This window comes from Rutilus rutilus (assembly GCF_951802725.1).
Source record: "Rutilus rutilus genome assembly, chromosome: 15".
NCBI classification, from domain to species: domain Eukaryota; kingdom Metazoa; phylum Chordata; class Actinopteri; order Cypriniformes; family Leuciscidae; genus Rutilus; species Rutilus rutilus.
The window spans coordinates 3,991,955-4,003,515 of NC_140220.1; the positions used below are offsets into that span (position 1 = coordinate 3,991,955).

General features: G+C 39.5%; 1 protein-coding gene across 4 annotated transcripts in view; it reads left to right on the plus strand.

The window, feature by feature from the left end:
- Positions 1 to 10,140, plus strand: part of kif13bb (kinesin family member 13Bb) — a 44,610-nt gene extending 34,470 nt beyond the window's left edge. For 3 of the 4 annotated variants that reach the window (XM_084431838.1, XM_084431839.1, XM_084431841.1), the window contains 11 exons: positions 928 to 1,104; positions 1,190 to 1,282; positions 1,746 to 1,895; positions 2,085 to 2,162; positions 2,243 to 2,287; positions 2,493 to 2,589; positions 3,074 to 3,207; positions 3,433 to 3,492; positions 4,354 to 4,500; positions 4,640 to 6,137; positions 9,297 to 10,140. In XM_084431838.1, the coding sequence (XP_084287964.1) occupies positions 928 to 1,104; positions 1,190 to 1,282; positions 1,746 to 1,895; positions 2,085 to 2,162; positions 2,243 to 2,287; positions 2,493 to 2,589; positions 3,074 to 3,207; positions 3,433 to 3,492; positions 4,354 to 4,500; positions 4,640 to 6,137; positions 9,297 to 9,529 (2,712 nt within the window). In that variant the 3' untranslated portion in view covers positions 9,530 to 10,140. The remainder of the gene's footprint in view (positions 1 to 927; positions 1,105 to 1,189; positions 1,283 to 1,745; positions 1,896 to 2,084; positions 2,163 to 2,242; positions 2,288 to 2,492; positions 2,590 to 3,073; positions 3,208 to 3,432; positions 3,493 to 4,353; positions 4,501 to 4,639; positions 6,138 to 9,296) is intronic. The other variant, XM_084431840.1, reaches the window with a different exon arrangement.
- Positions 10,141 to 11,561: the final 1,421 nt, after the last annotated feature.

Consider the following 11,561-nt stretch of genomic DNA (forward strand, 5'->3'; position numbering starts at 1 on the left):
GCCATTCAGAACACCACAGCAACATCAAAACACTGAGAGCACCTTAAAGGGGTGGTTCAGGATTTTCGACATCGGACCTCATTTTCAAGTGAGCCTGGTTGTTATTCATCAGTGGAGACAGTTTTCAAAAAAATTCATCCAGTCCTTACTTTTGGATAGTTCGCCTATGCTAGGCTAGCGCGAGTCAACGGTGCATGCGTTAGCCTGCCATTAAAAACAGTTTTACCCACCCCACAGTACACCAAAAGCAAATAAATTATAATGCCAGACTATCGATGTAAATGTCTGTTGAGAGAATAATGTTAGAGATCAAACTACCCTTTCATCACATTGTCAGCGGCAGGTAAATACACTTGCATGATAGTTATGTGGACCGTGGCTCTCTCGGTTTCCTAGGTAACCAAATATAACTCCGCCGCTGCTGTAGACTGCTTATAAATACAGGGAACAAATTATAACTAATGCAATGTGATGAAAGGGTAGTTTGATTTCTAACATTATTCTCTCAACAGACATTTACATCGATAGTCTAGTGTTATAATTTATTTGCTTTTGGTGTACTGTGGAGTGGGTAAAACTGTTTTTAATGGCAGGCTAACGCGTGCACCGTTGACTCGCGCTAGCCTAGCATAGGCGAACTATCCAAAAGTAAGGACTGGATTAATTTATTTGAAAACTGTCTCCACTGATGAATAACAACCAGGCTCACTTGAAAATGAGGTCCGATGTCGAAAATCCTGAACCACCCCTTTAACTCACTAACAACCATCCAGAACACCATAGCAACATGTTTAAACACATGTTAGAACACCTTAGCAACGCCCTAGCAACCACTCATAATATCAAAAAAGAGAACATCGATGCATATCTGGATCTGTTTAAAAAAAGTTTTGATTTGTGATGTCTGAGTCATCTCTCTCCTCACAGGTGAAGGCAGAGGCATCATGGGACTGCACCGTTCACAACAGTCCTGAGCTAAATCGAGCAACAGGGCCGGATCAGAGGGTTTATCTCACCGTCCGCGTCGCCGTTATACTCAGTCATCCCGCACAAATGCAGCTGGTCCTACGCAAACGCATCTGTGTGAACCTCACCGGACGACAGGTGTGACAGTTAATATGATCATGTCTATAATTGATGATGTTATTTTTGTGCTTTGCTTTTTATTGATCTGATTTCTGGCCTGCAGGGTTTTGCTCAAAGTCTGTTTAGGAGGATGTCTCACCGCAGCTCACTTCACGGCTGTGGAGTCACGTTTGAGATCGTCTCCAATATCCCAGGGGTACGTGAAGCACATGAGCAACACAGTCTCTTGACCAGACTATATATTTTAGACTACTGTTCACAAGTTTGGGGTCAGGAACGTTTTTTATGTTTTTGAAAGAAGTCTCTTCTGCTCACCAAAGCTGCATTTATTTAATCAAAAATACAGTAAAACATTAAAATTTTGAAATATTATCATTACAATTTAAAATAACTTTTCTATTTGACTATATTTTAAAATGTAATTTATTCCAGTGATCAAAGCTGTATTTTCAGCATCATTACTCCAGTCTTCAGTGTCACATGATCCTTTCATTAATCATTCTAATATGATGATTTGCTGCTCAAGAAACATTTCTGATTATTATCAATGTTGAAAACAGCTCCAGGATTTTGAAAAACAGGAACTCAAGCTTTTGAGCGATATTGTACATGAGTCTGTGAGACTGGTAACAGGAACTGGTGTGTGTGTTTGTTCACAGGACATGCAGGGCTCTGAGGACAGGGAGATGCTCGCCCGACTGGCCACCAGCACTGACAACCTAGGAACCGCCAGTGAAGCCGCCATTGAGAAATACCTGCGGAGTGTGTTAGCCGTGGACAACATCCTCACGCTGGACCGTCTCAGACAGGTCTGACATGCGTCATGGTCCCCAGAGCTGTTATATTCTTATTTAGGCATATATACCACCCATACAATACTAATTATGTACATGCAGTATTGTATCAATCTGTCTAAATAAGAACATAAAAGCTCTGGTTTTTGTTACATACTATAAAGTACATTTACATTTGTCGTATTTGTATTTTGGTGAATTCAGGAGGTTTCAGTGAGGGAACATCTGACAGATAAAGGAAAGATTCCCAAACGATGCCTCAGTTCACCCAATATACCTCGGGTAAGACCTGAGCAAACATTCATCATGCAAATCAGCCCAAACTTAAACCAGACATGAAACCCAATCTGTTTGTTTTTCAGCTCTCTGGCAGCAGGAAAGATCTGTCCACCAGCCAAGACTATAATGTGAGGGGAAATAAACAGCTTAAATAGTGGTTTTGTGTCACAGTTTGGTAAATACTTAGTATATGCCACTATTTTTAACAATTCGTCACTCAGTAACATCAAGTATACTCTTTGCATTTTAGTCATTTTGTTTATTTTTTTACTGTCCATCCAGATGTTCAGCTTGTTTACCGGTGGTTTGTGTCTGTGCTTTGACTTTCTTTAGGGTGTTTGGGACAGTCAGCAGGAGATTTCTGTGCCAACATCATCCCCAAAGAGCACATCTCACCCATCATCAATACAAAGTCTAAACTCAGAGCCAGGTATCTGTCCTCGTCCTCTTCCTCTTCTGCTGTCTGACACCTTTACGGCTGAAACAGAGGTTACGTTACCTGATGGAGTTACCATAGCACAGCATCATAATACAAACAGTCAGAACACCTTAGCAACACTCTAGCGACCAGCTACAACTCTCATACAAGCACCACATTTCTTCAGATAACTTAAGTTTCAAGATGTCTGGATGTTGCTACTGATTATGTGTCTTTGGCCTGCTGGTCTGTGCATGTACTCAGCACTGCATGGCGCTTTGTGTTAAACATAAATAAATAAAGTAAAACGGTAGCAGATAAAAGGCATTAAGCGTAATGTGCTTTATTCAGCTGCTGTGCTCTCGATGGTCTGCTTCTGTATTTTTGTTAATGCTTTATTTATGCTTTGCACTCTTGTTTGCTCTAATGGGTTTCCTGCTCTTTTCTCCTCTGCTTTTCCTCTCTCCTGCCGCTCCTTAAACCCGTGTCCCTGCAGGTTTCTCAGGATTTGCTGCGTCTTATTTCTCCCCAGTGAAAGCTCTGGTGTCTCCAGTACCCAAGATGTTCAAGTCTCTGTTATCCAAGAAAGATGAAAAGAAAGAGCCGCCTCCTCCTCCTGCCTTTGAGCAGGTGAAACACCTTATTAACACATTATTTTTAGAATTAGAAATGCATAATATAGTATTACCATGGCATAGAATAAGGTCTCATCTGTATTTAAACGATGTAGTTTTTTTTTATAATAATAATAATAAAACATGGAAAAATAATTGCAATATAAGTTGTTTGGCAAAATGTGTGGTATTCCTGGTAAAACACTCAATAATATTTGTATTGCCCTTTAATTTCACCCAGAGTGTGCCACGTATTATTGTGCAGTCTGTCAGTCTTGAAGACATCAACAGCTGTGAAATGGTTAGTATGTTCGGTTCGAACCTGAAAAGCAAATATATCAATATGTATTTTATATTACATTTTACATTTTAAATATTAATATAATTAATACAATTGTTTATTTTGTATTTATATATTAGTGCTGTCAAATTTGTGTGTGTGTCTGTGTGGGGCTTAAAACTAACTTTCAGCCACACCTGCCAATGGCTGGTGAATTAATAAAATTTGCCGACCGTAAATATTTTTTCACCAGCCATGAAACAACAGGCAGTTATGACACCAAAATTTTAGATACCAGTGAAAATTCACAATTTTCAGATATAGAAATTTAGTAATCAAAAGTAAAATAACATTGCATAAATGTGTAAATTAAACCGATTAATCCTTATTAAAGTTACAAAAGTCAAGAGCAGTGAGTGAGTTTACTAATTTTCTTATTGTTCTTTGAATAACATTAAGGCAGCAGGTGTATATATATTAGGCTTCTGTCACTTTAAGAGCTGCACGGATCCAATATACAGATACACATGCATTTTCTTTCTCAACGCATAACTGTGAGACATAAGACATAACTGACTGTTTCACGAGGATACTCACCAATACGGCCATTTTCAGGCGCAAGAAGACGTGAAAGAGTTCAATTTAGCATTTGCCTGCTTGTTCATGTTTATTCACGTTCATATTCTCACAACATTGCTTTGTTAGAATTCATCAAAATATTACCGGCCAACTGCGATTGACACCGTTTCATATATATACTGTATCGTGCCAAACGAGTATGTTAGATGCCATTCATTGATTTGACAGCTCTAATATACATAAAATATGTTTGTGTTTGATTTTGTGCGGTTGAATACATTTTGATGCGTTTTTATTTTGAAGACTCCACAGGCTCTTTCAGAAGACCGTGCTCAAGACAGCCGATCAGAACCTGCTTCCATTGTGCCCATATTTCCGGTTATTCATGATGGAGTAGAGACCGCTGGGGCATCCGGCATTTCCTCAGAAACCACGTCAGACATCCAGATAGTAAGTCTACATGTTTATAGGCATCTCCTTATTAGTATGGTGAACAGTATCTAGTGATGTGGTGTAGTGGGTAACTTAAAAGTAGCTTTTAATACTGTGTATATTATTACTTATAGCTTGATCTTTATGATCTCCTCAGAGCCATGCTATGGGAACTCCAATTTCAGAGAAACCGGACGTTGAGGAGATTGTGCTGCCTCTTCTTCCTCAAGAGGCTCCAATTTCTTCTATTCCTCCAGTGGCTGAAGAAGTTCTACCTACTCATCTTTCTTTTGAAGTTGAGGAGGTTCTTCCTCTATCTATTTCTCCAGAGATTGAGAACACTCTACCTTCTAATCTGACTCCGGAGGTTGAGGAGGTTCTTCCTCCATCTGTTTCTCCAGAGGTTGAGAACGCTCTACCTTCTAATCTGACTCCGGAGGTTGAGGAGGTTCTTCCTCCATCTGTTTCTCCAGAGGTTGAGAACGCTCTACCTTCTAATCTGACTCCGGAGGTTGAGGAGGTTCTTCCTCCATCTGTTTCTCCAGAGGTTGAGAACGCTCTACCTTCTAATCTGACTCCGGAGGTTGAGGAGGTTCTTCCTCCATCTGTTTCTCCAGAGGTTGAGAACGCTCTACCTTCTAATCTGACTCCGGAGGTTGTTTCTCCAGGGGTCAGAGAGGTTCCACCTCTTTCTGTTCCTTCAGAAGCTGAAGAGGCCCAACCTCCTACTGTTCCCTCAGAGATCGAGGAGGTTTCACCTTCCTTTGCTACTCCAGTAGATCCAAAGCAAAGTCCGGTTTGTGATTCCACCTACAGCTCCGTCAGCGACGTCTCAAGTGGATACATCTCCACAAGTGTCTCCACAGCGACTCTCTCTGAGTGTGCGGTCTCAAATGTTGATCCTCCTCTTCCCAACAGCACTGAAGCCAAAATAGACAAGTCTACTTCCAAAAAGATTGAACCAAAAACAGACAGCGTGGTTGTGCCAACAAGCAGCACATCTCCAGAGCATCAATCAAAACTTGAACCAGCTGACCAAGAACATGGAGAACAGATACCTACAGAATCCCAGATATCAGAGGGACACGGTCAAGTGTCTCCTCTAGATGTATCACCTCAGAAACTCATTGTTTCTGCTTCCTTGCCTCAAAAAACCAATGACCCCACTGACAATGTCGCTTCAGCCGGCCAAACATCTTGTTCAGGGACCACAGCCCCATTAGTACCATCTACACCATTAGCACCCCAAGCTGCCTCAAAACCATCTGGCCCATCTGTACCAGTGAAGACTGCTAAACAGTCAGCACATTCCCAGCAATCAAGACCTGAACAAACCAACAAGTCCACTACTGCTCCCATTGCCAACCCTTTCCAAATCCACAAAATCAAGACCTCTGGCCTGAAGTCTTTCAAAGGGATCCTGCATGAGGAAGATGAAGAGGGTAAAACGAAACAGGTTGACTCTTTATCTGTGTCTCAAGAGAGATTGGAGATCCTTTCGGATTCAGAGGATTCAAGCCTCGAGACTCCCGACTGGCTGAAAGAAGAGGAATATGTGACTGTGGGCGCCAATAAAACTGGAACAGTCCGTTACGTCGGACCAACTGACTTTGCAAAGGGCGTTTGGGTCGGAGTGGAGCTCGATGTTCCTGCAGGTTGGTAATGCTCTTGAACTTGCATAGATCAGTAGAGTCTGCAACACTACCGTCATGCATATCATATTCCAGTCATTGGAAAGGACATGCAATCTCATGACCAATGTTTCCTGGAGTCAATAGATCCAGAGAATACCGTGTACAATACCACATTCTTGAAATACTGGCCAGGGCTGCGTTTCCCAAAAGCATTGTAAGCTTAAGTAGATCGTATAGAACGGTGGTGCCAATGATCAATTTAGACTTGCAATGTTTTTGGGAAATGCAGCTCTGGTCCCAAATGTTGCATTTGTTTGTGGACTTGCGGTTTCGTATGATTCAAAATGGTGCCTTTTTACACAATTTACACTTGCATAGACTTTAAAGTGGTCCAACAACTGTTCAATTTATTAGAAATTCTATGATCCATAAACCATTGATTTGATTTGCAAATGTTCTCCTCTCACTTGCACTACCAATTAAAGGGATGGTTCGGAGTAAAATCAACCTAGGGTCCTTTGAACCATGACCTCGAGCCAAACATTTAAATGTTTATTTAAATAACAATTGCCTGATGGCTAATGCTACTGCTAACCCGGACGTCGACGTCACTTCAGTGATTTGGGAAAAGCACATAAAAAAAAAAGCACAGGGTGTTTGGCTCGAGGTCATGGTGCAAAGGACCCTAGGTTGATTTTACTCTGAACCATCCCTTTAATTCTGCTCTTCTTCATTTGTAGGTAAAAACAATGGTTTGGACTTGTGGTTTGGTATGATTGTACAAAATGTACACTTGCATAGCAGCGATCGACTAACAGGCACCTATTGTAATTGTTTGCATTCTTATTATTCTCCTTTGTCCACTCTTGGAGTCTATGGCAGCCCATGGAACCGCTTGCAGGAAAGTTATGAAATTTGGCACACAGATAGAGGACAGTCTGAACTGTCACCATAGCAAATTTGGAGTCTCTGACTCAAACCCTTTAGCCCCACCAACTGTCCAAAGTTGCACTCACGTTTATGCTAATAACTTGTGAACTGTAAGGGCTAAAAACTAAATTGGTTGAAAGTGATAAACCATTAAATTATTACTAGTGACTGTATTTATGATTTTTAGGCATTATGCCTAAAATCATCTTAAAATGCTGTTAGGGAATTTATAGTTGAAGACCCAAGGACCACATATGATTAATTAAGACCAGGAGTTAGAAGTGCAGTCAATTTAAGACAAGAGTCAGAATTATAATAAATGAAAGAAAACAAATTACTGAAGATAGTTTGCAGTTTCATCAGGCAGAAGTCAGCTTCAAGACTTAAGGAGTTCGTAGGCTTTAAATTACAAAAATCACAGCAATTATACCCTTCACTAAGGTGTAAGCTACATCATTGCTTCAGGTTGAATGATTCTGAATGACTGAGAAATAGATAAACATAGTAAATTTCCACACATGGACTGATAGACTGAAGCATATCTCCATAATCTGTGCTGCTGCCACCAGGACCTCGAGTTAGGTACGAGTGGCCCTCTGAGGTCACAGGACTGTGTGTCTAGGCGCCAACAAGTCGAAGAAAACAAGTCAGTCAATCTCCAGTCTCCAATAATGCCACTTGTTCCTTAACCTGTTACCAAGAATACTAACACACACACACACAGACACACAGTTTCTTCAAGGTTGGATTTGATCGGGCTCTAACTATAAACAGGAGACTCTTCCCAAAACATCCAGATAACATGTTCTTTCTCTCAATGATAGCACACTTTAATATAGAACAAGTAAACGCTTTAACTAAGAAATGGTCTCTTAAACGGTTGGTTCCAATGACCCTTGTGACCTACAGTCATCATGGTGAGCTAGAAAAACAGATTTATGTTTTAACATAGGGGTGGCTGATATGGCAAAAATATCATATCACGATCATTTTTCCATGTTGGTTTTACTGGTTTGCAAGTGACTCAGCATTACAGCCACAGTAATGTCCCTGTTTTAAAAACAAAGCCTTGCAAGGTAAAAAAAAATACGAAATAAAGAATGGCAGACATTTAGGCCAACGTGGCGAAGATAAAAAACTTTGATCTTATCTTTTAATAACAAAGAAAACAATGACAAAGATACACATAACATACACAACATATAATATACAAATGAAATAAACAGTGCTTTATTTTTTCAGCTACAGTAGGTGTATTTAACAGAAGCATTCTAGAAATAAATTAAATGAATAAATATAAAAAGTAAAACACTACATAGACTTCACTGTATAAATGATACATTGCTAAAGCTAAAGCTACTATTAAAGTTATCAGAGCAGTGAGTGATTATCTCTGTTTATTTATTTATTTATTTTTGGGAAATTAATACAGGGTTGTAACAACATTAGAGTGAGTAATAAGGACAGAATTTATTTTTTGGGTGAACTATCCCTTTAAGGACAAGCGGCAGCACGTTTACTATTAGGCTACTGTCACTTTAAGACCGGCACCCGATTTTCTCTCAAATGTTTGCTTTTACTTTAGACATAACCTACTGTGTTTATGTAAACCTTGTGTGTATTTGACAGTATCAGTGAAATAAGACTCGAAAGATAACTTAGTCCAGTAACCAGGAGCAGTTTGACATGATTTCAGTGGATAAGCCCATCAGCACGCAAATGAAATGTTTACATGCAAACATTTGTTGGATTTGATTGTACTGACGTCTTTCCGCGCTTAAAACAACATTCCTCCTTGTGTTCATTCATGTTTATTTGATGCTATAAATTAACTAGAAGCAAGAGATGATCGGTTCACGAGCAGCTTTAACTGAGGCTCTAGCGATCTGTCAGACACATTAAAGAGCCACAAAACTGTATTTATTGTTTACATTTCTTTTCTTTTTTTAAAGACCAAATTTGAAAGTGGAGACTTTGTTTCATATCAAAAGTAACCTGGTCTGTATTGTCTGTCAGCGTCCTCTCCTCTACGATGTATTGTGAGAACATGGTGGCTTGTCGGACATAGCAACAGTAACGAAAGGGGGCGGGTCTTTGCGAACGGTCATTTTTGCAGGTGGTCTGATGCTCCCATGCATGATTTATCGTGCCTTCTTTGTGCTTGGCCGTTTCATTGCTGCTTTGCGGTTTAATTTAGCAAATGTTCTCCTCTCGTATGCACCACCAAATATGTATGCTCTTCATTCCTAGGTAAAAACGACGGTTCGGTCGGCGGTCGCCAATACTTCCACTGCAACCCTGGTTACGGCGTTCTCGTGAGAGCGGATCGGGTCACGAAAGCAACGGGCACCGCTAAAAGGTCGAGGCAGAAACGCAAGCAGAACCTCTCGGGATCTAGTCCCAACTTGGCAGCCCTTACAGCGATGGCCAAAGGAGAGGCTGGAGCACGCAAGGGGGAGAACAGGAAATCTTGGGTTAGCTGAGGACAACGCATCCTTGTTGATGTCCGTGTACTGAGGACTTTCTGGGTCAGCAACAGTACTGGTACGACACCGAAACACTACACTGATGGACCTGCAATGTGATGTACTAATATGCATACCTACTGTACACTACTTAGTGCCTGGCCCATGTTTTGAGGTGTATTTCCAGCCTCTATAAGCAGTATTTTTGGTATTATAATAATTTTTAAAAATGTTTTTTTAATATAACAAAGTGCCCTGTTTATCTGGACCCAGTGTCAGGGAGTATGTGCTTGGATACCTGGAAAAATAAGGATACTGGTGGATTCACTGAGCGTTTCAATTCATAATTTTACAGTATATATATGGAGGTGAGAGGATTTCACCTGTGGAGATTAAAAGTGCCACAGTTTTATTCATAAATGATTGTTTTTAGTGTTATTATGGTGAATTAGTTATGTATTTCTTTCTTTGGTCTGGTACCTTTCTATTATTATTATTTTCTTTTTGAATGAGTAATTTATCATCAGATTGTTATTTAATTTATTTTGCAGATCAACGTAATGACAAAAATAATAATGTTGAGGATTTTATATTTCAACGGTGAGAGTAATAAACTTATTTTATTATCATGCCGCCTTATAAATTTCTGCATGAAATGGTGATTTTATATATATATATATATATACATATATACATACATACACACATACACACACACACACACACACACACACACACACACACACACTTTAAACTCTTAAAACACAGTCATGAAAGAATAAAATCACATGCTTGATCATCAATATACCTTTATTTCCCAGAAGATAAAGTACTAAAATAAACACAAGTTTTAAAAAAAGTCATTTTAAACAAAGAAACTGTACAAAAAGTTCATATATATATACTATAGTATACTTACAGAACAGTCTACTGTCCAAAAAAGGCACTAAATTCTTAAATGGAGATACAGATGATTCAGAACAGAATGCTTTTGAAATCATAGAATTATTTGATTCAAACAATCTTTCAATTCATAGTTACTGTATTCTGCTTATTTATATAGTTGCTTTTATAAGCCGTTTATAGACGTATGAAAATGCACTCTGAAGAACTAAATGGAAAGCACCCCCTTTAAACCAGCAGGGTAACGTTATGGGTTCACAGAATAAAACCGTCCGTCGCTCTGGAATCAAACACTTGAGACGAGCGAACGAGTCATTCGTAGTATGTCACTGTGAGATAATGGAAACGTCAATACTTGACGTCATACTGCAGTTTGGCACATTTTATCATGTGTTTAAAGTTTCAAGAGGCTCTGATGACACACACAACCACGAACAAGGAAGTTTACATCCTTTTCAGTTTTTTCTTTCTTGTTCTCTATAAATACAACTGTAAATGGTCATTTAAACATTACAGCAATAGAAAGACTATTTGTTTGTGTATCGCTGCAATGTTCAAATGCAACAAATAAAACCGTAAGTGAAGGGGGTGCTTCATCTGAATCAGACACGCTTCAGGAGACTGCTCTGAACATAAGACAAAAATCAAATAAAAAGAATCTTGAATTAATATTCAACAAAAATTGACATTTCGTAAATATCAATTGAACAATTGTACACGGGAAGATAGAGGAAGGATACATAAAATCAGGGCCTCATTCGTGTCACGAGCAGAACGAATTTCGGCCAAAATCATTCTTGCGTAATCGCCGTTTAGAGTTTATTTATGCAGCCGCGGCACCGAAATATTCATCCAAACATGGACCTCTATACACTGAATTAACAATAAATTGTAAATGTGTTCAGCATTCTGCAACAAATATATTTCTAGACTATTTTAAGTCGTAAAGTGAGCAGGATATAGAGACAGACGCCCACACCGGGGGGGGGGGGGGGGGACAATCCAACCGTCTCCATTGACTTTGCATTGCGAGAGGCTGCCTTCTTGTCATTTCTTGCTTCTAACAAAAGACAGAATAATGCCTAAAAGCTGCTGTGTGACAAGGTGTACAGCAAACAAGCTAAAAAAAAAACAGAAATACGTTTTT